Source organism: Motacilla alba, chromosome 3 (assembly GCF_015832195.1).
Source record: "Motacilla alba alba isolate MOTALB_02 chromosome 3, Motacilla_alba_V1.0_pri, whole genome shotgun sequence".
NCBI lineage: Eukaryota > Metazoa > Chordata > Aves > Passeriformes > Motacillidae > Motacilla > Motacilla alba.
In genome coordinates this window covers 3932469-3959321 of record NC_052018.1, presented here as the reverse complement: position 1 = coordinate 3959321, position 26853 = coordinate 3932469, and the positions used below count along the sequence as shown (strand labels likewise).

General features: G+C 48.3%; 1 protein-coding gene across 1 annotated transcript; it reads right to left on the bottom strand.

Annotated features, from left to right (window-relative positions):
• Nucleotides 1–568: 568 nt before the first annotated feature.
• GATA4 (GATA binding protein 4) lies at nucleotides 569–26824 on the bottom strand. Its single transcript, XM_038133152.1, is given in 7 exon segments — nucleotides 569–3441; nucleotides 4046–4191; nucleotides 4438–4482; nucleotides 4485–4524; nucleotides 5034–5159; nucleotides 7924–8093; nucleotides 26299–26824. Coding segments are annotated over 7 exon segments (1236 nt in total). The 3' UTR covers nucleotides 569–3258.
• Between the last annotated feature and the right edge of the window lie 29 nt (nucleotides 26825–26853).

Below are 26853 nucleotides of genomic sequence, written 5' to 3'. Positions count from 1 at the left end.
CCTCCCACAATGACTCCTTACATGGGAATCCCCAAATGTGAGTAAGTAATTTGCCAGTGATTCTTGGGAAAACATTTCCAGCATGAGGGTGGTCAAACATTGGAGCAGGAACCCAGAGAGGTGCTGGCATTTCCGTCCTTGAGAATATTCAAAGGTTGCCTGAACAAGGCCTTGAGAGACCTGATCTCGTCCCTTCTGAGTTAAATTATTCTGTAATTTGATCATTAGAAGCCCTGAAGAAGGGGACCCATCAATTATGGTGTGTTTGTACCCCTCCTGAAATGGTGATGCTCATCTGAGATCAGTCTCTCACCATCCTCATATCAGCACTGGCCTGAAAAAGACAGAATCTCCTGGGCCAGCAGCAGCTCTACAACAGTTTTGGGTGATTGAAAAGAACCACATAACCTGGTGTATCCGAACTTCTGCTTCTGGTGCAGAAAGGGAGACAAAAGAGCTAATTTCTACCCCTAAAGAGTTGTCCTCTACCCCTAAAGCTGTCCTCGCAGCCCCCAGAGCTTCACCTTTTGAAATCAGATATCTTGTTCTGTTATCAGGGATTTTAAAATGCTCCTCACTCTGTTTCAAGAATTTTTTTTTCAGGCTTTGAGGAAGGCTTAAATCCAGTTAAAAAATCTCTACCAAGGAGACATAAGGCAGATATGTTCTGCAGGGATTTTTCCTTCTGGCATTATAAGCAGAGTTCTTTCTGGCATCTCTGAGTGGGTTTTAAGGGCAGGAGAAAAATTCCACCGGGGAATTTGGCTTTGAGGGAAGGAGGTGGAGCACAGCAATAGGGAAGGGAAGGTAGAACCAGTGTGAGCCTCCAGATGGAAGTATAAATGGGGATGTGGTTGATCTGGACTTTTAATCCTCATCAGGAGGCTCCAGTCTCTCTTGGGGCTTTCCAGGGTAGTTCTGGATGTCTCAAAAGTTGACGTGAGCCATGTGGCATTTTGTGGTGCAGGCTGCTGTGTTATGGCCAGGAATTCACAGCCAGATCCCGGGAGAGCTCAACTGCCATTTACAAAGGGATTTACTTAAGGAGGCATTTGGCAAAAGATCTTCCTGCCAATGGAGAAACACCTTTGTGTTTTCACCTCAAATCCAAATTTTTCAGGGCTATTTCTGGCCTCTTCTCTAAAGCCTAGCATATCTGAACACAATCACAGTATTTCATTTCTTTATATTTCATGTTTCATAAATGTCTTTCCCTCATGTGTAATTAGCACTAATGAGGCTAAACACTGCATTAGCTCCACAAAGCAGTGGGAACTGGTGCAAACACCACCCAGCTGTTCCCAAGGCACCATTGCCATGGTGCTTTTCTCTAGGGAGTGTGGAGGCTCTGTCACCCCTACAAAACCCTGCAAATCTGAGCTATGGAGAGAATGGGGGATGCGGGAGGGTCCAGGACTCTCCAGTCATGACCAGTCCAGTTGAATCCTTCTCCTTAGAGAAGCTTTTACACCACAGGGAGGAAAAGGGTGAGTTCAAGCAAAGACAACACAATGCCATTCTTTTGCTTCAAACTTGTCCGTGGCTCTCCTCTTCACCAAGTCATGTGCCTTAGTTTGTGTGGAAGAACACTCCTTGTGGAGTGGGAGGCAGAGGGTGGCACATTTGGGAAGGTTGCACAATCCCCCTTGGAGATTTTTCACTTGGTAGCTCTGCACTCAAGTTCTGGATGTGGGGAGGAAAAGAGAGGAGCTGGGAAGGCAAGAAGGGTAACAGAGCTTGGGAGCAGACAGAAACCAGAGTGAAGAATCTTGCAGGATGAGGTCTCCCAGGAACTCTCTGCGTGGACAGGCAAAGCTGTCCTTCCTTGGAAACGTTGATGCAAACGTCATGGGAAGCATCTGGTGAAGCACTTGGACTGCCCAGGGGAGCTGTGGCGTCTGCCATGCTGGAGTTTGAGTCTGTTAAACCAGAGGCAGAGCAGTCAGGGCTGGATTAGGCAGGACTGATCCCTTTGGGAAAAGGGAATGAGTCCTGCTCTTCGCATCTCCTCCGACTCCATTTGCCAGGATTCCCTGGTAGCTGAGAGCCTTATGGGCAAGCAAACAGTCGAGTCTTGTTTAATGGAGTTGTGCTTCTCTTGCAGGCAAGCAAGTCTGTGCACATGCTTGATAAGGAAAACAGCCCCTGCCACCTCCAGTAGGGGCTGAAGCCACTGCTTGTTGCAAAAAGTGAAATCCTAAAGGATTAGATGTGGGAAATGGTCACGAGCCAGCTGTTAGGGGGAAAGTGGGCACTCACAGTACAGCCAAAATAAGTGACAGTCAGATTTCATCAGTGGCATCCAAACCAACATAAAAATAGGCAAAATAATTAAATTATCTGTCTGAGAAGCAGTGGCCCAGCAGCGTTAGAAGAGCATCTTTCACTTGCTGTGCTCCTGAATCATCTCTAAACCTGGCTTGTCGCTATCCATCAGGGAAGAGCCCAGCCATTTACTCCAGGATTTGATGGCCAGCATGGGTCTCATCTACCTTCTTCCAGAAGGTTCCTTCTTCCAAAATCCTCCTTTGACTTTGGACAGACCTACTCCAGGCTCAGCCAACAACCTTTTGGAAACACAGTCCAATGATTTCGTAGTGATAAATAGGAAAGGAGTTACTATTAAATACGGACATTCATGAGCTTTCCAGACCATCTAGAAAAATGAAGACAATGCTCTACATGTGTGAGCTGCGGAGGAAGGGGGATATATCTTTTTTTCTCTGCCCTACATCATATCAAATCCACTAAAGCCACTAAAGAATCCCTAGTGAAGTCTTTTCAGCAAACTGTCCTGGAACTGGCTCCGTTTGGTGGAAGATCACTGAATTTGGGTCATGAGAAAACAATGGCATTTTCTTCTGTTAGGGAAAAGAATGGGTGGTGACAGAAGAATTGTCTCTGTCTGAGTTTTTAAATGCCAGATATTGTTAAATAAAACTCAAGAACTGTGTCCATCTCTGTGTTTCTGGCTGTTTCATAGTACGCGGTGACAGTCAAATAGAGAGGCTCATTTAAAGTGGGGAAAAAAGGCTTCAAATCCTTGAGATACTCTGAGATTTGAGTCTTCTCTGTTCATTTCATAAGAGCTCCCCTACACCTTGGATAAGTTCTCTTTACCTCTTTGCTGGAACATCTCACAAGGGGAGAGAAGGCAGGAGAGCAGGGGAGGTGGAGACAACATTGACTTGATGATTACGTGGCATCTTCTTCATCTCTCAAGCGGATCAGCCTGGAGTTCATAGGGAAAGGGCCAGGTTATGCAGTTATGATGTCCCCGTGGTTCTCAGCCAGCACCAGGCTGTTCCAGGAGTCCTGTTTGGAGCTGGTTTGGGGAGACTGGCTCATGGCTGACTGGTAAGCCTGGGGGGAAAGCTTCAGAGCTGAGATCGCAGGGTGAATGGATGATCCATGTCCGGACATGGCAGAGACTGAGAATGCCTATGGAAAAAGGAGAATGCTGTGAAAAAAGCTTCAAACCATAGAGGACCATATAAATCCCTTTAGTGTGGGTGGGTGTTGTTGTAAACATGTGTCTGGATTTGCTGCAGGGGTGGAGATTGCATCTTATGTGGGATACTTTGGGCAGGCTCTTTCCTCCTGTCTCCCTTTCTTTCTAATTCTAGAAACACGGAACTATTTGGGTTTGATCATCTCCTTCCCACCCCCTGCCATGGGCAGGGACACCTTCCACCTTCCCAGGTTGCTCCAAGCCCCGTCCAGCCTGACCTTGAACACTTCCAGGGATGGAGCAGCCACAGCTTCTCTGGGCACCCTGTGCCAGGCCCTCACCACCCTCACAGGGAAGAATTGCTTCCCAATATCAAACCTAAACCTCTCTCTTTCAGTTTGAAGCCATTCCCCCTTGTCCTATCACTCCAGACCTTTGTAAATTGTCTCTCTCCATCTTTTCCTGCAGCCTCCCTTCAGGTGCTTGTCTTTAAGTGCCTAAGTAAAGTTTTGAGGATGTTCTCCCCATGTCTACCATCCTATTTCCCTTTTTTTTTTTTTTTTTTTCCCCACTGCCAGCACTTCCCCTCAGTACCTGAGAAACAGGGCTGGGGTGCCCATAGTGAGATGAGAGCCCAGGTTCTGTTTTGATGGGGCGCATTTCCTCGGTGGTCGTGGTGCTGCTGCTGCTGCTGCTGGTGGAGCTGGTGGTCGGGGTAAGACTCTCGCTGCTGGATGGGCCTGGGGTAAAACCAGAGGTTAAAACAGGCTCTTTCCAAAGGTCTTTCTCACTCACCCAGAAGTGTGTGGTAAAAATAAATTTTAAAATACTTGGAAGGGTATTCAGGTATTTAGACATCCCCCATTTTTTAAAAAAATTTGCCTGTTTTGTCATTAGATCTCTCTAATTTGAGGGCACTGTGGTCAGAAATACAAGTGCACACACAAATACACATAATAAAATAAATTCCTTCATTTAACACTTACCTGCTGGTGCCTTTGTTTTGTTAAGGTTCTTAGGCTTGCGTTTCTCGTCTGAATTCCCTCTTTTCTCATGGCTAAAGGCCTTGGGACCTGTGGGTCCAAATGGAAAAGCACATTGGTTTCTGAATGCCCTTAAAGTCATCTAAGAGAACGTGATTCCCATTCTAACTTGTGGTCAAGCTAGTTTAATTGAAAGCAGCAACAAGGTGGAGCCCAAATTCCCTGGTCAAGGGAGGTTCAAGATGTGCATCTAAATGGGAATAAGAAGGCAGATCACACCATGGTGTTGTGTGTTTTAGGGCCACAAGGGAACTACAGCTCGTGTGTTTGTGCTTCAGACTTGGCTTTTCTACTAAAGTGCCTGAATTTATGTGGGAAGAATATGGGCCTGGTTTTTTTTAGGTTTTAAGGGAACCTAGTTAGTAAGAGAGAAATACCCAGCATGTACACCCCTTTGCAGGTATAAACATGATGTAACCTTGAGGGGGACTAAACCCAAAAGGACAGCAGGAAAAGCAGCTCCAGGAGAGCACAGAGCTATGTAAAGAACCTAGCCCCCAGCCTGGTGCCATGAGCACCCTCCCACAGCGAGGATTTACCCCATGGAGCTTCATGTAGAGCCCGCAGGCATTGCAGACGGGCTCCCCCTCGGCGTTCCTGCGCCAGAGCGTGGTGGTCGTCGTGTGGCAGTTGGCACAGGAGAGCCCAACGCGGCGGGATGCTGACTGTGGGGACGACAGAGCAAGGAAGCACATCAGCCCTGCAATGCCCTCACCAGCAGCGCCCCACATCCCAACCAGCTCGTTCCACCATGCCTCAGGGTTCCCTCTCCTCTTGCCTCTCGTATTTCTCTGGCTTTTCATCTTTTGCCCCCTTTGCAGTTGTCCAACTGCCTCTTTCTGCCCCTCTTGCCTTCCCACTGACTCCAGGTCTCAGCTCTCCTGGGCCATCTCAGATGGCACCAGAGACACGAAATAGAATCATTGGACAAGACCTCCAAGACCATCGAGTCCAACCTGTGACCAATCCCACCCTGTCACCCTGCCCCGAGCGCTGAGGGCCACATTCAGTTGTTCCTTGGATACCTCCAGGGATGGGGACTCCAGCACCTCCCTGGGCAGCCCCTGCCGATGCCTGACTGCTGTTTCAGTGGAGAAATTCTTCTTGATGTCCAAAGTGAACCTCTCCTGGCACAGCTTGAGGTTCTATCCTCTCATCCTGTCCCTGTTTCCTGGCAGCAGAGCCCAAGCCCCACCTGGCTGCCACCTCCTGTCAGGGAGTTGTGGAGAGCCAGAAGGTCCCCCCTGAACCTCCTTTCTTCAGAACCCCACATCACCTGAACGGAGCCCCAGATCTCCAGCAGCTCTAGTGGCAGCTTAGAGACCCCCTGCATGTGTACACACCTACACTTAAGTGTCTGGATCTCAGACCATCCTGCCTTTTTCCAGCTCCTAAGCCCTTCCAGGCATTGTGGTTATCCCAAGAAAATGTTATCAATACCATAAATGTTGCATATTCCTTGCTGGCTTTGTGCTGTGTTGTTTATAGAGCTCAAGGGGAAGATAAAAATGGAGAAGCTTCCAGCAGCATTTTCCTCCTCTCGATAAAGAGGGATAATTAATAGGAAGTCTCACTAATGAATTAGTGCAGGGAGCAGACCCAAAGTTCCTTTTCTGGGTGAACTGGTTTAGTCAGGCTCAGAAGGCAAAAGGAGAAAGCAACGGGCTTCAAGCCATATAAAATACAAGTCTTGAGCTGGGAAACAGTGGGAGGTGGAGGAAGGAAAAGCCACATCCTCCACACCTGCCTGACTTCTGCTATCATGCTTCAAAGCTCAGGCCTTAGAGGCCAGTAAATGAGACAGGGAAGGTCCTGGGTGCCGGGGTGAGATCCTGCCTGGATCTGTCGGGCTCTGGGAAGGCGTTTCACAAGAGGGCGCTCAGTGCCTGTGGCTGCTGGCAGCGCTTAGGCTGCCGGTGTCACTTTTGTCACTCGCAGGGGACGGCTGGGTTTGGGCACAGACAGGGCTGAGCGATGCAAAGGGCAGGGCAGTGTGGGGATGGAGCCTCGTGGAAAACAAGGAGTGTGGAAATCTGGCTTTCCGGCAGCTGCTTTTAGCTTGGGTTCCTGATCATAGAATGTTATGGAATCGTAGAATATTGTAGGATTATAGAATTTTAAGGGGTTAGAAGGGATCTTAAAGCTCATCTAGTCCCACTCCCCTGCCATGGACAGGGACACCTTCACTAGACCAGGTTGCTCAAGGCCTTGTCCAGCCTGGCTTTGAACACTCTCAGGGCTGGTGCGTGCACAGCTTCCCTGGGTCAGCTATTCCAGAGTCTCACCACCCTCACAGAGAAAAATTCTTCCTAATACCTAACCTAAATTTCCCCTCTTTAAAATTGTACCCATTGCTCCATTCCTGTCACTCCAGCTCCTGATGAAGAGTCACAGATTCCCTGTAGGGCCCTTTAGATACTGGAGGGGGCTGTGAGGTCCCCACAAGACCTTCTCTTCTCCAGGCTGAACACTCCCAACCTTCTCAGCCTGTCATGATGGATTCATGTCATTGGGAACAGAGACCTTCCCAAAACACCTCACCTAAACATGCAAGGAGCAGCAGATTATCAACACTGAGCTCACAAAATCATGGAGTGGTTTGGGTTGGGAGGGACCTTAAAGATCATCAAGTTTCACCCCCTGCCATGGGCTGGGACATCTTCCACTATCCCAGGTTGCTCCAAGCCCCATCCAAATTTGTCTTGGGTATTTCCAGGGATCCAGGGGCAGCCACAGCTTCTCTGGGCAACCTGTGCCAGGGTCTCAGCACCCTCACAGGGAAGAATTTCTTGCTGATATCCCATTTAAACCTGCGCTGTCAGTTTGAAACCATTCCCTCTTGTCCTGCCATCCTTGTAAATAGTGTCTCTCCATCTTTCCTATAGGTTTCCTTCATGAAAGCTGCAATTAGGTCAACCCAAAGCCTTCTCTTTTCCAGGCTGCACAATCCTGTTCCTGTCTCCCAGGTTCCTTGTGCATACCAGACCCTGACCCCAGAGGCTTTGGGATTCCCTGACCTGCCCTACAACAGGGGCTTCACCTCACCCAACGGATCTGGGAGCAGAGTATCCAGAAAAAGTATCCAGAAAAGTCACCATGAAGTGAGGGGCTCACCCAGCCTTGACCAGGGACCCCTGTGGATAAGAGAAGATGGACTGGTACTGTGCTGGAACTGGAAAGAGTTGCCATTCCTCCAAATGTCCCAAAATCACCCTGTGTCCTACAGCCCTTTCCACTGCCTGTCTGAGTGTCTGGAGAACTGCTCTGGGCAGTACCAGGGCTTGGAGTATCCCAAGCATGAGAAAATCTGGCTTGTTTTGAAAGTCTGGACCTCAGCTGGGCAGATGGGAGTTGAAACACCCCTGGCATCTCCATCTGGCCAAGATTTCTTTGCCTCCTCCTCCTCCCACATGTGTGATCTTGACTTACCAGCCTCCTCTGGGGTTTGAACAGGGGCCGGTTGATGCCGTTCATCTTGTGGTAGAGCCCGCAGGCATTGCAGAGGTAGTGCCCCGTGCCGTCCCTCCTCCACAGCGGCGTGGACATGGCCCCACAGTTGACACATTCTCGCCCCTCAGAATAATCATCAAAAAATTCTGCTGCCAGGACGGGAGAGAAGGGAAAAGACTTTGTTAATTAGGTGGCTGTACCAAATTGCTGCTCTGCTTCTCAGTTTAGCCCAGAAGGGATATTTCAAGAAATCACAAATATTCAGATTTTATAGGTTGCAAGAAACAGCTCTTCCTTCTCCAAGGAAGCCCCCCCAGGATTATTGGGAAGAGGGACTCCTTTCCTTGCCATGGCTGCAGGACTTCTGGAAGCAGGGATGTGCTGGGACACAGATACCAGGAGAGAGAAATAGAAACCTTTTCCTTCTGCTCTGATGTTATCCAGTTTTCGAGATTGGCCATAGCCAGGGCAATCAGATTGGGGCAGGTGAGCAGCCCTGGTTACAATCAAGGCAGATTCCTGAGACCACAGATAAAAACAAACCCCACAGAGCAGAATTGCCCAGAGGTCAGGCAGCTGCATCTCAGCTGGGCAGGGAAAACCATTCCATGAGCCCTGTTCTCCATGGGATTGCTCCTCGCCCAACCCCTCTGCTGGGGAGAATGGCTCCAGAGAGCCAAGGGGAGGTTCGTGTGCCTTCACCCCATTCCCTGCATGGAAAACATCTCCTGAGTTGCAGGAATCCACATGTACAACTTGAAGGTTCCCTGCCCATGGAAAGGGGTTGGAAATGGATGGTGTTTAAGGTCCCTTCCAACCCAAACCATTCCATGGTTCTAGGATTCAAACCCCAGCTCAGGCTGACAGCTAACAGGGATTGTTGGGAATTTATGTGTGTTAGAGGCTCAGCTTTTGATAGAAATCTGTATTGTTCTTGGTGCCACGCTCCAGGGCTTGCTACATTCACCCACTGCATTCCTGGTACATCCTGCACGGGGGCTCTGCTGCAGCTGGGATGTGAGGAGCAACTGGGTATGGAGCAATAGGAGAAGGGGGAATGCAATTAAACTGACAGAGGGCAGGGTTAGGTCAGATGTTAGGAAGAAATTCTTCCCTGCGAGGGCGGGGAGTCCCTTGTACTGGTTGCCTGGAGAAGCTGTGGCTGTTCCATCCCTGGAAGTGTCCAACACCAGGCTGGACAGGGCTTGGAGCAACCTGGGATGGTGTCCCTGCCCATGGCAGAGCTGTGGAATGAGATGAACTCTAAGGTCTCTTCTAACCCAAACTATTCTGTCATTCTCTGAACTGCCCTGGGCTGGGCCAGCCCAGTCCCTCTGGCTGTGGCAGGACCAGGAGGTTCAAAGATCAGCACAACACAGCTCAACTTCATCGTCCTTTGGAAAGGCACAGCTCCCTCCCCGTTCCATATAAACCCTTCCAGAAACCAAGAACTTCACTGTATTTTTTGCTTGTCCACCTGCTTTTTACACAAAAATCTCAGCTTCCTGCTGGAAGACAATTGCTCCCAAGGAGCAAACCAACAAAATTTGGCTTCTAGCTATGTTATGCCTCAGTCCCATGTGGATTCTCTGATGTCTAGCAAGGGTTATGTTCAGATGTGGCCTTATTTTCTCTTTTCCCCAGACTATTTTTGGAAAATCTGCAGGAAACTGCCTAACCGTGAAGCAGCCAAAGGACAAAAAAAAAATTAATGAAGTGGCGCCAGTTAACAGAGACAAATATTCACGTGAGCCTAATTCTCCCTAGGAAATCTGGCTAAAAATGGCAGGAGATTACACCGTGTGACCATGGGGAAATGGTAGAGAGCAGTAATTTATTGTACCCAAGCAGCTCTGGAGCCAGAAAAGCAGGAATCCAGTATCTTCCCAGCAGTTTAGGAAAATCTCACTATCCTGGGGCAATTCTGGTGGTTTCAAAAAGATGGGAATCCCTCCCGGTGATTTTTGTCCACACGGATTCAGTGATAGCATAACCCTCACTTTCACCCTTAAAATGACAATTGAGTCACAGCCAAAATCTAGATCAAATAAACTTCCTTTGAAAAGAAAAGGGATTGGAACAGCTGCTCAGGAAAGAACTCGTTTCCTTGAAAAATCTCAAGAAAGGAAAACATTTCACTTTTTTTTTTTTCATCTTAGAAGTTGTTGAGGTTTTTGACTATAATTTTCCAAAGAAAAAGCCAAAGTATTTTTGTATTTTTTTTCCTGTAAAAAATGCCTTCTTCTTTGAAAATAATTCAGTACAGAGTTGTGGACATAATACAGGGAGAATTTAGCAGAGCAGAGATAATCAAAAGGTAACAGTTAAAACTTGAGTGATTTGAGTTGTGCCTGGGACTAATTACAAAATATGGTCTTTCTTGGAAATTTTTTTTCCAGGAAACCAAAATATAAAAGTTTTTAATCAAAGACAAAGCAGAAAATTCCTAACAGTCCCTCAGAAATGTTAAGAATTGGACTAGTTCTTGAATAAGAAGGTCCCTCAAAAATATGTCAAGTATGGATATATTTCTGCTTTTAGATAAATGTAAGTTTCCTATCTGCTGGCAATAAATAATTTGTTACCAAATGTTGAGTGTTATTTCCCAAGAGTGGGACACCCAGCTCCAGAGCACATTATTTTCAGTTGGTTTCTCATCGACATCCAAAAGACCAGGGCAAACCTGCCTTGACACCTGCTCTCCTTTCCCATCTGCATTTGACTGAGATTCTTCCCTATTTCTTTGGTTGGTTTTGGGTTTCTCTCCCAGTTTTTCCATGGGATTTGGGTTGGAACATCTCTCTCAAATGACTTCCATAGAATCCCAGAATGGTTTGGGTAGAAAAAGACCTTAAAGCCCATCTCATTCCGACCCCCTGCCATGGGCAGGGACACGTTAAACTATCCCAGCTTGCTCCAAGCCCCATCCAAACTTTCATTGGTTGAAGTTTCCAAAAGTCCCCTTCTGCTTCCGTGGCAATAACATTCGTGAGACTTTCCCCTCTCAGCTGCAGGCAAAGGTGATCCTTGTGAACATTCATAAACAGGACTCATTGGTGTTTGAGACAGGGCAGGGACAGACTTTGTTCCCAGGGGACACCCAGGCTCCACACGATGGGTGGCTCTCCCTAATCACAGCCCCTATCATATGGGTGTGTCCCCTCCGGGCGCCACCCAGTGCTGAGTCAGATGACACCTGCCGAGTGCAACCTCGTTAAAAATATTCCTGCAGCCCTGACAGAGCAGGGAGAGCTCCTTGACCTCGGGAGATATCACCTGGAGGAGAGATATCCTCACCTGCTTCAAAGAATGCTTTGGGATGGCACAGGAGGTGTCTTGAACACTGCTGGAAGTGGGTTTAGAGATGATAATATGGGATTGGTGCATGTCATTTATTGAACAAAGGGTGTTTGGGCCCCAAGAGAGTGGGAAACAAGGGGCTCGATTTCTTTCTAGAAGAAATTATATTTTGTAATTATTATTTGGTATAGATACAATTATATATAATTTCACAGTGTCACTCAACTCCAGGATGAAGTTGCCAAGGGGAGCTTTCTGAGCTGTCCTTCTGGGCACACATCCCTCCTGCTCTGAAGAACCCTGAAGATCTACAGAATAATGAGAAAGGGTCACCTGAAGACCTGCAGCCTGTACAGTTTGATGTGGGTGGGTGTTCAGGACCCAGGAAACCAAAATGTTCCCAGGGCTCAGAGCCCACAGGAGCTGGGGTCTACCATCAGGCTGAGCTAAATTGGGCATGGAGGTCACTGGGCTTCAAATGCACTAATTGTTTAATTTGTCACTGTTATTAATAATGGGGATTAAGGAGACTCCCCAGGAAAAAGCAGCAAAGTGTTTCCTTGGCTTCTGGCTCGGGGCTGGAGCTCTAAATCCTGGCATTATGAGATCCCCTGACACTTATTCCTTGTACTTTGCAGCCGGGAAAGGAAACGTTTATTCAGGCAGCAAATGGCCCGAGCGGCTCCCGGAGGGCCCTGAACAATGAGGGGGGAAGGAAAGGCTCCCCCAGTCGCACTCAGGGCAATAATTTCCGTTCTGTGGCACAGGAGCCGCTGCCTGATAATGGAGATTTATGGGTCCATCCGGTGACCTCTGTAATGGCCTTTCTGCTGGAAAGATTTACTCCCTCTCCCGAAGCCAGGTACAGCCAGCACTGGGACAGGGTTGAGGAAAGGATTTGCTGATCAGGCTGAGAAGGACGTCAGCCCACGGCTGGGGGAGCCTCATGTGTGCTGAGTGGCCTCATCTTCCTCTTTGAATGCTCAGCTTCCCCACGTGCCTTTGCCCAGCACTTATCTTGTATCTTGGGATCATTCAGTCCTTTTTATGGGCTGGGTCCCTGGAGTTGGCTAATCCTGATGGCCTTCTACTTAATTCTTCATAAAACCCTGTCTTTAGTCAATGAAGGAGCTTCGCAGATCATGAAATCTCACTGAATGACCAGTGGAGAGGATGGATTGTGTCCCATCCCTATCCTGGTCATCAACTTGCTGTGTAAAATGAGATTTTTTTCCCCTCACATCTACTGTTATGAGCACTGCAAGGTCCCCAGGGCAGGAAATGTCATTTGTGTGTTGCACAACAGTCTGCTAATCTTGGGTGAGGCCTTGAGTATGCTCATGTCAGAAATACTTTCTACAATGGGATATCCAGTCCCCAGGGAGCCAGGAGTGACTCCTGAGTGGGGCACGGGGGTCTGGTAGGGAAAAAGAATTCTTGGATGTGGCCCTTCGTGACACTTGGTCGTTGGGAGGGGTCTTTCACATCCACTGAGATCGGCCTGAACGGACAATGCTGAGGTCATCAAAAAAGCAGATTGGAGCTTGCCCTGCCAGCCCACACCTCCAGCACATCTGGCTCACCAAAAGTCTGAGGAATTTTGCCTTCCCAAACAGGAAAACCAGATACCCACTTGCAACTCAACCCAAGGCTTGAGCCTGGAGCGTGGCTTGAAGTGACTTCTTTCTACCATCGCTGCAAACCCCAACTCTGCCAGTCTGGCACCACATCCATTCCTGAGTCCAGACCTTTGGGCTTTCTTTAGGAACCCATCCCTGGAAGTGGTCCAGGCCAGGTTGGATGGAGCTTGGAGCAGCCTGGGACAGTGGGAGGTATCCCTGCCCATGGCAGGGGGTGGAAGTGGATGAGCTTTAATGTCCCTTCCAACCCAAACCATTCTGTTATTCTGTGATTAAATCTGTTTACACGGAGAGATCATCTTGAACACATAAACCTGATGGATTAGGAACTTAAGGAATGATAACAGAAAAAGGAAGGGTTTTGATTCCTTCAGTCCAGAGCCAGCATCCAATTTATGAATTTCTCTTCCCAAACCATCCTGTGGAAGGGGACAAAGAGCCCTCCCTACCTTGGTTTGGGTCAGACCCTCCTGCATGAGAAATAACAAGGTTGTCTTCTACTTCCCTCCAACCCCCTTCTGCCTTCACCCTCTCTGGATGGAAGGAGACTTCCATTAATATAGCACTGGAGTTTTGTTTACAGCTGGAGAGATATTTGATATCAACAGTTCCCCCTGCAGAAGTGTCTTCTCAACCCAGTGAAGCAACTCAGCAAAGGAGGAACTCTCCTTCAAACACAGCCAGGCCACTTAGAGGCTCTAAACACAGCCTGAGAGCAGTTTTCCCGGCAGAGAAGCAGTTTCCTAAAACAATTTGTTATGATAAGAGGTGAGAGCCACGATCCTGTGTATACACAAACCCCAAATGGACTCTCGGGGGCACTCGCAGCTGAGGCAAAGGACATGGACACCCTGGAATCCCACCCAGGACACCCTCACCTTCTGCTTCAAGGGACAGCCACAACAGCATGCCAGTGGAAACAGGATTTAACATTCCCAGCCGCTCTGTCCCAAATCCCAAAATTGTTCCCATTAAAAAGTGGCAGTTTGGAAATCCTTCCTATTCTTCAAGTCTTTTGGGGTCCTTTAAACCAGCACTTTGCTGCAGCTGGAGGAGCTGAAAGTCACATCTCCTATTTCTTTGGAATGGGTTGAGGTGTTTCCTTGAATTGCATGATTCCAGAAGCTGAAGTTTCAAGGGGAAAAACCCACCAAAAGGTTTCTGGTCAGATCACATCCCAGCTAAAAGGGCTTGTTGGTCCAGGATTGTGGCACAAAAGGAAAAAAAAAAAGAGGAGAGACAAAAGGGGAATGGGCAGGAAGTGACTGGGCAAATTTTAAACCCCCAAATTTATGCATGGGGCTTTGTAGCAAAAGGCAAGCTGTCATTGGGTCTTTCCTTTTCCCATGGAGACATCCCCATCTTGGAACACAGGCTGGTATCAGAAAGTGAGGATGGAGCTAAGGGAGCCAAGTGTGTTTCTATAAAAACATGTTTTGCTCATTGGCTTTTCCCCCACTGCTCCCTCTTCTCTTCCTGTTTCCTCTCAGGTAGAATTTGGGGTAAATTCCCCCAGGGTTTTAGAGATTAATGGGATCTAAACACAGGGAGAGCAGGACAGTGCCTGACTGAGCAGTGCCTGACTGAGCAGTGCCCATCACTGGGCTGGGAGCTGAGGGAATGTGGCTCCCTGCTCTCCCCTGGTCTGGATTAACAGAAGGCATCACCCATGTGATTGAGGATCTGCAGGAAGTGGGGAACCAGGTAAATTGCCCACACTTAGCCAGAAACATGGTTTCAAGCAAAAAGCATCATTGTGCAGCCTCACAGAAATGGCTTGGTGCCATCCCAGAAAGTATTAGCGTTTATCTGCCGTATCTGTGGTGGAGAAAATGGCTGCGTATCCAGTTAGCTGCCTGGGCCAAACAGTTTTCCCTCTAAAAACATAAAGACCCTACTTATTGCTGAGGAAACATTCACCCTACAGTCTGGCTTTCCAGAAGGCAAAGAAATCTGCTTTTTCCCCGGCTTCGCGAAACACCACGGCGAGACATTTCCCGTGCAACCCTTCCCAAGCCAAATGTTTCACGTCAAGGCAAAGGGAACATTGTGTCCCTCCCCTGCAGCACTCCCTGCTCTGCCTGCAGCAAGCCAAGGTCTGTGGCACACACCATTGCCAGCAGCCAGGAATACTCCTTCTCCTTCGTGGATACGTTTTCTGCTCTTTGAAGGACGGTGGAGGTGGAAGCAGCCAAAGGAGCAGCTGAAATCATGTGCAGGAGGGCCATGATGGGAAGGTTGGGCAAATTCTGGGCCTGGCTTGGAGTTCATTCTTGGCTCTGCATTAGGATGCCCTTGAGCAAGGCTTTTCATCTCGTGGTGACGCTGTCCTTTCCCCATGACAAGGAGTGACACTGGAGGGGGGCAAGAGGACAGCTTTCAAAAGCCACAGCTGGAGATAAGAAATGGATGGAAGAAGGGTGGGTGGAAACAAGCTGGATTCCTCTAAATCAGATCTAAACAGTACTTTGGGAAGGGGAAGGGGCAGGAGCTGGGGGGATGGCCAGCCTGGTTGCTTGGAGAAGCACTGACAGCTCTTCAGCACACAAAAACCACCAGAGCCCAAACCATCCAGCCCCGTGGTTATCCCAGAGCTGAGTGGAGAGACAGTCCACTCACACGCACTGAAGGACCATGTCCCGCATCCCAAAGGTGCACAGCTTGCTCTGAAAGAGACAGGAATGCAGACATCCCTGAGGGTCTTTTGGTGGGAGCCCCTTGGCCACCTTTTTGAGACCAACCTGGTGTCCAACAGCAGCTTCTGCTGACTGTCAAGTTGTGCCTGAGCGAACTCCCACCCACCAAGGTGACCTCCCCTTCCTTACTCCTCCTTGCAGTTCTTACACTTGTAAATATCCGAGGCTCCTCTGATAAACAGAAGATTCCTCCGCTTATCGACTGTCCAAATATTTTTTAACAAATCTCAGATTAGCATGGAGAGACCAGGGAATGGGCAAGATGGGGTCAGCCACAGCCTGGGGTCTGCTTGGCAGGAGGCACCTGGAAATGGTCTTTCTCTCTTTTGAAAAAGAAAAAAGAGCCACAGCCTTGCCCTGCTTGAAATCTGGCCTATCTCCAAGTGGATGTGCCCGTTGAGACTCTTCTTTGATGGCCTCAGCCAAGGGACAGTAGGGAAAAAATGAAGTGGATCAGAGAAGCTTGGGATTTGCAGTGCCATGATCCCTCCTGGGCAGCTGCCTCTGAGTTGGGAGCAGGTGATGGATCATGTGCAGCCATTCTTGGTGTCCCCACAGGGGACCACAAGCAGGTGTGCTGTGGAGTCCTGCCAAGCTGCTGCTCCGTGGCTGAGCCATGGGAATTGGCCTTGTGGCTACAGGGTAACCAGTGAGCCAGGGCCAGATACTGGGTACGTGGTGAAGCCTGACCCTAAGCCCAGCCAGCAGAGTCTGGCCGTGTTCAAATGTTCTGAGACCCCAGTCACACTCAAAACTTCTTCCCAGGAGCTGCAGCAGGAGATGCTGGGCTCAGGCTGAGATGGTCTGTGCTTGGACCGTGCCAGGGGCTAACAATTATTGCAGAATCACAGGATATCCTGAGCTAGAAGGGATCCACAAGGAGCATTGAGTCCAGCTCCTGCCTCTGCACAGAACAACCCCAAGATGATTCTTCACCAGTGACTGAAGATTATGGTCTGTTGAGTTTTCATTAGGAGATGGCAGAATGTTCATCCTTGAGCATTCCAAAGCCTCATCCACATGCCCTCAGCCACTGCTGAGTTGATTCTCCTGCTAGGGATCTTAAAATGTGCATTTCTACAGTCCTAAAACTCCAGAAACTCCCAAGTTTGGGGTGGCTGGTTTTTTTTTTTTCCCAGATCAGAAGGATAGACATTTATCTAAAGCAAAGAAGCAAAATCTTTCTTGTAGAAATTCAATAATACAATTGTATTATTGTTATTATATTTGTGGGCATGTGGGATACATAGAAATAAACATATATATTTGTATATATACACATTACATGTCCTAGAATCACAGAATGGTTTGGGTTGGAAAGGATCTTAAACATCATTTAGTTCCAGACCCTCTTCCATAGGCAGGGATGCCTGGGATGTCCTTGAGAATGCCATTGTAGCAAGTTAAGAATCATCTCCAATCAATTCTTTATGGTTTTGCTATGAAAATTGTTATTATTCTGTGACCATACAGAACTTAGCTAAATAGAATGGTGTGTGAATATATATTTACATATATGTGCACAAATATATTTTTAAAAACTCATTTTAAATGTGTAAAACACATATGACATATTAAAACACCTGACTTTATAAATATAAAACACATCTATACCATGTGTAGGAAGATATGGAATACGTAGGACTTCTCCACATATCCAATCCCTCCCTGAGCATGACGGCACCAACCAATACTGACATAGCCAAACTCCAAACCCCTGACTCAGTTTTGTTCTAATTTCCCTGATTTAGACACAGGCTCTGCCTCCAGTTCAGAGCTGTTCCACTGATAAATCCCACTCAGAAGAGCTGCACCAGCACAAGCCAGGCCAGATCCCGTCCTCCCAGCGGGACTCCAGCCAGGGACAAACAAAAAGGTGTTTACGACGGCTCATCACGTTAGAGAGGACAGTGAGTTTGTCTAACCCCTGGCCCTTCTCTTTTCCTCTTTTATTAGTTATTCTGGATGTTAAGTCAACTCAGCCCCCGAGCGGGGCGGGAGGAGGGGATGATAAAGCATCTGCAAAGGTCACTTCGCAGCCCAGGCCAATAAAACGGCAGGTACCAAACTTATCAGGGCCACATATAACTTGCAGTTTTTCTAACTCAATTGATTGGACTTTTTATCTAAAATAACAGGCATTATAAGATAGGCGAAAGTCGAGATAAGGAGGAAAATTGAGTAGCCTCGAATCAAGATCAGCCTGGGGACAGGTTCAAACTCCCACACCTGCCCCAGAGGAATCAATGAAAGTTTCTTGGCGCCGTCCACTCATTTTGAAATGCTGCTGAAGTTGGGTGAACTTTGAGACCACGGCGTTTATTCTGTGATTATAATTAACCTGCTCACCCGTTGTTATTGATTTGTGTGGAGGGAGGTGCCAGAACCTGACTGGGATGTGGGTTTGGGAAGAAGTGCTCAGGGAGAGCAGGCAAGAGTGAGACCCTTCCCTGGCTTGAGGCAAAGGGAATGGGGTGTAAGGGGGATTTCACCCTCCTGCTAGTGGTCCTACTTATTTTGGGAAGTTAAAGGGTCCTCAAGCCCAGATCTTCATGTCCAGAGGGGCAGGATAAATTACAGCATCACTCATCTGTCCCAGGGAAGTAATGATAGACTGAAACATGGGAAAAGTCATACCCAGGATCCAGAGCATCATCCCGGCCCAGGGGAGTGTGAGGAAGAGACATCCCACCCCCAAAGCAGCTGCCCCTCTCATGCTCCACACCACCCAGGCATGTCCCAACCCAGAGTCCTTCCCAGCAGCCAGCCCCCTGGGCAGGCAGCCCCTGGGGCCAGCACTCCCTTCCCAAAATAATCTCAGACATCTGGGACCACACGTCATTTGGAGGAGTCCTGATGTCTGGGGCTCAGGGCCTCACTGATTTTTTTATTTTTTTTTTACAGCTCCAGCACTGCAAGCCCTGGATGTTAAATAATAGTGGCTCCCTGGCTTGCAAATCCAAGAGTCTGGCTTGGAAAGTCATAGGAGTTTGAATAATAAATATTAGGTTGGGGTGGTTTTTTTGCCTTGTCTAGGATTTCAGCATGAAGGAATCAGGGTTTTCCAGCCTCTCCCTTGTCCAGGAAAGCTGCTCTTTCCCTTTCTGAAAGAGCAGAGCCTGACATACGGTAACAGGGCTCCGGAAGCTGGAGCTTGAAGGAAAATTGAGGTGCACCAAAGCACAAGGGCTGGCAACAGCCAGGGGTGGGTAGCTGGGAATCCAGCAAGAGGGAGATGTCTCCTGAACTGTCGGGAGGTGTTTGCAGAGCCAAAGGAGGCCCTCAAGGTCAGAGGACAGCCTGGAATTTGCTTAAATATTATGAACACAGGGAGCTCCGTGTGGAAAATCCAGGAAGAATTGGCAAAATCTTGCTTGGAGGGACTGGTGTGGCCTCGTTCTTCCTCCCTGCTTCAGCTCTGCCCCCAAATTTGGGTTTTAACCTTTTGGGAGAGTCTGATGGCCATGGGAACCCAGCCCCATCCCAGCTCCCTGTAAATCCACCGTGCTGGAAGCGTTGTCCAGCGGCAAAGGGCTGAGCTCTGGGAAGGAGAACAGGAGCAGCGAGCGGTGTCCTACCACGGGACTTCTCCTGAAATGCTCCCCTAGCAGACACCAGCTTAATCCCCAGGGATTAGGAGGAAGCATTTCCAGGCAGCGATTTTGTTATCCCAGATTCAGAAGCAATCCAGTACCAGTCCCTGGTGGAGAAGGGAGATCAGCCCTGCGGGATCCCTCATCCGGCTGCCCTCGCCCCACCTCTGCTGGAAAAATTATTAATTCTTGGCTTTCCAGGAGTTCTTTCTTTTCCTCTTTCACAAACAAAATTAATTTCTGAGTCTCTCCCAAGTCTGGTGTGAGTGGTTCGAGCCCAGCTGGCTCCGATAAGGGTCTCACAAGCTTTAGGGGTGACTAAAAATAATTAAAAAAACATCCTGAACTCCTTCATGCTGCAGCATATAAACGAAGTCGCCACTTCTCAGGAAGAAAAGGAAGGTCCCACCGGATTTTGGGGGTTCACCTCCCTGAGAACACATGTAAATTCCCATGTAATTTGCAGTGGGCTGAGTTTCTTCCCTATGGAATCTATTTGCATGGGCCTGATCCTGCACCAGCTCCCAGTGAGCTGCTCTGTGCTTTAATTCAGGGATGGCTTCAGCTCTGATCAAGGAATGTGGGTATTTTTGAGGTTGTTTTTTTCTGTGTCACTGTTTTTTCTAGTTTTTTAGGGGATGGCTGATCCTAAAACCTGAGCAGGTTTGGCCTTTAAAAGACAGAGAAAGCAAAAAGAGATTGGAAATACCCAGCTTGCTCCCCCCAAGCAAAGACTTCATTCTACAATTAGGTATCCACCTCATTAAGCAAAAAAACCCCTCTGTGCGAGCAAATAATTGAGAAAAAAATTAATCACTGGGCACTTCTTGGAAAAGAAAAAATTATTTTCACTTCCAGTTGATGCTGCCCCAAATTTGGCTTTAAAATCCAGGTCTTGCCAAAACCCCAAAGCTGAAACATTTCAGCGCTGATGACGGGGTCAGATCTGCATCCAACTTGGAAAATCTCTGCCTGGCTCTTCTTTTGGAGCACACCCAGCACCCACCAGTTCTTTTTTTGGGGGATGAGAAAATCCAGCCCCAGCTTATCGTATTGAAAAAGAAATCGCCGCCGAGCGCCGCGAGCGTTTAGAAAGGTGCAAGAGCGCGGGGAATGCTGCGAACTCAACGCACCCCGCAGCAAGGAGCTCCTGGAAAAAAGGGGAACAAAAGGAAAAAAAGGGAAAAAATGGGGAAAAAATTGCAAAAAACCCCGACATTTTGCAGTAGTTTTGAAAACACGGGTGTTTTCAAAAGAGCCTTTAATGCCACTTGTGCCAACAGTGCTGGGATTATTTTTGAGCGCAGTCACGCAAGTGCAAGCACCCGTGTGTGGGAAGACCTCAGTGCTCAGGCCTGGCAGATAATTGGGTTTAATTTGTCATTACAGATGTATTTACAGCTCAGGCCCGGTCACCGTGACCGATGATGTGGGGAAGCCTTGGGAAGGCAGGAGAAGTTTTCATATTTTGCCATAATGTGGGATGTGATCGTAGACAGCTGCAAGAGTTCTGTCCCATGAAGCAGAAAGACCAGTTTTTCTTAAAATTAAAAAAAAAGAACTAACTCAATCCAACCTTATAATGAAATTTGCTTCTATAATTTGGGTTAATTTGGGAGGTCAGAGCAAATTCTCACCTATTTCCCTGGTTATTTAAGCAGCGTTTCACACTCACACACCAAATGCGAATTTACACCTTCCTGCCAGACGGCAGCGCGGATTCCAACCCGCTGACAAGGTGAATATTTGGCATTTCCAGATATTCCCATCTCCCTTTTTGCAATCCTGCAGGCATAATTGCACGCATTCCCCACTCCAAAGCAACTCAGACCTGTAACAACCCAACCTGGCCATTACAACCGAAGGGTTTTGGCAGCGTAATCGCATTTTTCGGGATCCCACGTCCCTGAAACGTCTGGCTGGTGCAGCAAAAATCTACATTTCTGCCTTTCCCTCCCAGCATCAGCAAAACTTTCTTTCCTAAGCCTATGGACTGAGCTCTTGAGGTAGATTCCCACCTGGTTTTGCAGCCAGCAATAAGCCCCAAAGGGGAAGCAGACTTTTTGTGAAGTTTTTTATAGTTTGGTTGCAAAAGCCTTGAAGAACCAAAGATTTCAGCTTCCTCTGCCCCGTGAATCCCCAGGAGCGTCACCGAGCAGGGGGAGATCCCCGAAAATCCCATTTCTGAACCTCCTTACCAATGAAGAAAATTGCAGGGTGGGAAGGACACACCAGGCTGGTGTGCAGATTTGGGAATAAAACCTCTCAAAGTTTATGTATTTGCATTCCTTTTTTTTTGTATGCTTGCAAAGCTCCACAGGCTCAAGGAGCAAAAGTTTCAGCCTAGAGCCCTGCGCCAGTGAGAGACAAAACTTCCGAAGGTTTTGGGACAGCACAATCAATTTTTTTAATTGACTTTTCTTTAAAATTGCACCTTTATTTTAATATCTTCCCTCGGAAACAACAGGCTTCCAACCTTCAGGCACATAAAAAGCCACTTTTTACTCGGTTTGGAATTTTATTTGATATTTGGCACTTTGTTGGTGGTTTTTTTCCATTGACCCTTAAATATTCAGAGAGAAATGGTTTGCCCTTTCAAAATCCCCCTCTGCAATTGGTAAAACCAGTTTTGGGGAGCCCTTTCTGCTGGACAAACCAGTTTTGGGGAGCCCTTTCTGCTGGACAAACCTCATCAGAAGAGCACAGAGGTGTCAGGATTGGGCCTGGTTTCCTTTGGAATACTCTGCCTGATAAACCCTCATCTGTTTCCAAGATTTTTACCTCTTTCCCTTAAAAATTCTGGCAAAAAAAAAAAAAAAGAGTAAAATATAAGTTGTCTCTTAAAAAAATATTGCTGTTATTGTTATAGGGATAAAGAAATGCACATGGATGGTGAAAAATATTTAATCCTGGTTTAATAGAGTCTTAGATTAATCACCACCATCCACTGCCTTAAGTTTTACTGCTCTACGAAAATTGGAGAACATTTATATTATATACTACTCCATGGCTGTTCTGTGCAACATAAGCTGCCCTTGGTAATACAGTGCAATTTTAAAGTAAATAATTGAATTATTAATAGGGGTGACAGAGCGCCCTTGATGGTGTTATTTTTATTATTACCATTGATTTGTTTGCAATTTAAATTCTACTGCTTGGGGGCTTGGAGGGGGGAATAAACACTTGTGCGTTCAGGCTTGATCTTGCTCAGAGATTAGAAACCCTCATTCTGTGGGTTTCATCCCAAATCCCAGACTGACGGGTGACAATTTAATTAGGAGGGAGAGCAGAAGGTGGATTCAGACCCGGAGGGGGGAACAAAGCCCTGGGCGAACCTTCCCCGCCGGCGGGGCTGGGGTGAGAAATGCGGCCGCTTGCGAAACGGGGGATGGAGGAAAAGGCAGACGCGTCCAACAGCCCCATCCCGATGTCCTACAACCCCTTCACGGTATCCTACAGCCCCTTCCCGCTGTCCCACAGCCCCTTCCCGCTGCCCCACAGACTTTTCCGCCATCCTACACCCACATCCCTCTGTCCTATGGCCCCATCCCTGCGTCCTAAGGTCCCATTCCACCAGGATCAGGGACAGGACGATGCTGGGCCCCCCTCATCGCCGGCCACCCCACAGGGACCAGCCACCTTGTGCCTTGGTGCGTGGGGAAGGTCAGGGGCTGCTTGTAGGGCAGAGGGTTGTAACAAATGCCAATGAATCACTGGAAATGTCAGCCCCGGGATGCGACAGGGCAGATCTCTTAGCATCCCTGTGGGAAAGCTTAAGATCTGGTTCCCAATCTCTCCCCCACCAGCAGCAGAAAGGACATTTTCCAACCCAGTGTCTGCTTCAGGCTTTGATCTTCCCAGATGCTGCTGCTGTGTTCCAGGAGCGTCTGTTTGAGGAGCCCTGACTTCGATTTAGCCAAAAAAACAACCCAAAAAAACAAATCCAAAAAGCACCCACCAGGAATGCCCACAGCCCCGATTTATCGCCAACCACAGCAACCTCCGCGATGCCACAGCGAAAGTAAAATCCCCGCTGTGAGCAAAATGAAAAGGGATGGCAGTCTGGGATCGGAGCGTCCTTCCCTAGCCTGGAAAAATTCAGGAGGCAGCGAGGAGCTGCGGGATGGATGCGCTCGGATCCCCGTGCCGCCCTCCATCCCCGCTTCCCTTCGCCTGGGGAAGGGGCAAGAACCGAACTGCCCATCTAGGGTAATTTTTGGGAGCGATTTCAAGAGATTTTTGGTGCTGGCGGGGAAGTCTTTTGAGAGGGGATTCTGCAGCTGGTCCTTTTCATGCCTCATTAAGTCGGGAATTCGCAGTAACTCCATCCCAGGCAATGCCTGGGGCAAGTTCACTGCCTCGACCACAGGGTCTGATCCTGCTCTTCAGGGTAATGAAATCAGTCACCAAACTTACCCTGAAAAGCCCAAATTTGGCATTTTGAACTCACACCAGGGAAAGTTTTCCAAACGGCCCCGTGCGTTTTGCCCATCCTTCCCAGTGCTTTGTACCACGGTTTAACCCAAGCAAAAATTCCTCAATTTAGGGAAAAACAAGAAGACTTGTATTTCTTTTAGTGTTATTTTCTTTGGATACGTTTTCACTAATCTTCTTTTCCCTGTGTGTTGCTTTATCGTTACAGGGATGTATTTGTATAAAACAGGGAGGAAATCGTCATGCCCAGTTGTATAGACTGTGAATTCGTGTCTGCATATTCAGCTATACCTGCCTATACTTGATCTTTATTTTTAAAAAATCGTGGTAATTAAAATATTAATGACCCCAGGGGTGCTCTGCATTTAGCGCCGCTCGAGGGTGGTGGGTATTTCTCTGGGAAAAGAAAATGAGAGCGCTGCAAATACCGCTCACACATTTAAAACGATTGCGTTTCCACCTTGAGATTCCTCGCTGTGCAGAGAATAAAATTACTTTTAGCCCTAAGAAAAGGCAAAGAAGGAGTCAACTCCACCGTTCCAGGGATTTCTCAGGTGCTGACCAGCCTCGGATGTGGAATTGAAGTGGGTCTGTGATGGGAATAATCCACAACGGTGTCCCCTCCCACTACATCTTTCAGTGCCTTCAGCTTTTCAGAGTTTTTTACCCTTAATATCATTAAAATAAATCCCTTGCCCAGCTCAGAACCCCACAGTCAGCCTCTACATGCTTTACTCAACCCGCTCGATGCCCAAAGCATCTCTCGGCTTCAGGGAGAGACCCGGCAGCGGCCGCGTCCCGACTCAGGGAGAAGTGGGAACGGGGCAGGTCTGGACCCTCAACCACTTCCCGGAGGAGCTGCCTTCCAAAAATCCATTTAAAACTCACCAGCTCTCAGGCAGTTTTTTTGTTTTTTTTTTTTTTAACCAAAACCCAAGCGCTTTTGTTTTAAAATTCGAACGCTTTTCCTTATCCGAGGCAGAGGCGTAATTAGCCCCATGCTAATGAATCCCGCGGATTCGGCCGCGCTGCCGAGAATCCGGCACCCGACTCAGGACCTGGCCGTGGACTCCCGGCTCCTTCCTTCTTCATTAAAACCATTTTCTGTGCTGGTTAACTCACTTCTTCTTCCCAGTACTATTTAAGACCCTTTTTCTTTTTTTTTTTTTTTTTTTTTTTTTTTTGGCCATCAAAAATGCGGAGCTGCAGCACAAACCACCAAGCTCAAACCCCCAAATGCCCAAGCACTTTAAAAGCTGATGGGTGTTTCTGCAACTGCAATTCTTCATTTGCATTATTTTGGGTTTAGGGTATTTCTATCATTAAGAGCCCTTCTGAAATCACCGCAAAAAGGTGATTTTTTTTTTTTCGCCCAAGGAAGAGATGGCACCACGGTAAAATACAAATATTCGTATGTGTTTGCTGATATTCAATTAATATGAGATCACTTAATTCAGCCTGGGTTTTTTTTCCTCTACGATCTGCCTTCTCATGGCTTCCAAAAAAACCTTGCCTGATTGGCTAAAATTTTATCCTTAATCTGTTCTTCGTCTTGAGAAATTTTCTAGCACCTAAAGAAAAGCACAAGATGTTGGCAAGGCCAAGCCTTCACCGACGCCAACTTTCCTTCTTTTAACATCTCAAAATAATTCTAAAGACAACGCAAATCCTGCTGGACATGATGGAAAAATCACCCTCCAAAATTCGGGTCAGAGAAAACAATCGTAAAATAGATCTGAAGACAAATTTGAGGTGTTTTCTTTGTTAACTCCGACCCCGAAGCGGACAGAAATACCTTCATGGAGAGGAGGCAGGAAGGAAAAAAGGGTTTATGAAACCACCATGCAAAGATGTGCCTGCATTTCTTCTCCCTTAATCCCTCCTCCACCTCACAAAATACAAAAGGAGTATTTTAAGCCATTTGGACCACTTCTTCGTTGTAGGAACCAGAGGAATTTAATGAAATTAAATGCTCCGAGACTGGACTCGGCACAAGAGGTCAGGGTGAGGTTTTTTGGGGTAAGGAGACTCTGAAATACCAGGGTCGCGTTGTTCAGATGTGCCCGAGTTCCCCAAAAAGCACCATTATAAATGTGGATGCATTTCTTTTCATCCTTCTCCATCATCTCTCCCACCTCAGCTCTAAATTTCCCTTCGCTCTCCCTTTTTGTAGCCCAAATGACCTTTCCAAAAGAATTTTATAAAAGACAAGAACGTAAAACAGCCCGAAGGGAAGATTTGGAATTCATGGACCCAACTTTGCTTTCTCAGTGCTCCCAGTTTAACACCTAAAGCCAGCTCAGGAAGGGGCTGCCTGCGTGTCCACAGAACATCGTGGTCCTGCACCCCACAATCATCCTCATCAGAGCCCCTAAATCCCCTCTGAGCTATTCGAGGAGCCAGCAGCGCCTCGCTCCAGAGCTCGGCTCATCCCTCCTTGCCGCTCCGGGCCTGCCCTAAATTTCGTTTACTTTTTGGGAACTGCGGCCTTTGAGGATGTTTTGGAGCGGTGATTTTGCAGAACAATTAAGAATAAGGACCCCGAGAGAGACCACTCAGGCAGCGCCAAGCCCAATACTCCAAATTCCTCCCCTCCTGCCCTTTGCGCCTACGCACAGAGGGGTGCGTGCCCCAAAATCTGGGGGGTAACGGGGTGGAAGCTCCCCTCCCATCTCCCAGCCCCGTGCTCACCGATGTTGGCGTGGCGGGCGGCCGCGGGCGTCCCTCGGCTCTGCAGGTTGTGCAGCATGGGGCTGTCAAAGGGCGAGGAAGTCCAGGTCGTGGCCATTTCGGGGCTCATGTAGGCCGGGTAGGGGCTGGAATAGGAGCTGCCGAAACCCCTGCTGTACTGCTCCCTCCCGTTAGCAGAAAGGTTCAAGGAGCTGCTGTAAGCCGCCGCCGCTTCCCGGGAAGAGGTGGCCGGGATGGGAGTGCTGGTGGAGAAGGAGAACCGAGGTGACACGGGAGGGTGAGAAGATCCAGGGTTGTAAGCGGCGCTTTCGGCTCCGGGCTGAGTCCAGATGGAGTGGCTGGAGACGGGGCTGCCTTGCTGGGAAGAGCCGCTGCTCTGCAGGTAGGGCAGGCTGGGGAGCATGGAGGTGACCCTCGTGGTGGGCACATAGACCGGGGACGCTGCGGCCGCGCTGTGCATGAAGCCACCTGCCCCCTCGTACGCCGGAGGGCCGGGGTTGGCTGCCATGGCTAAGCTCTGGTACATCTCGTGCGGGGCCTCCCCAAAGCCCAGCC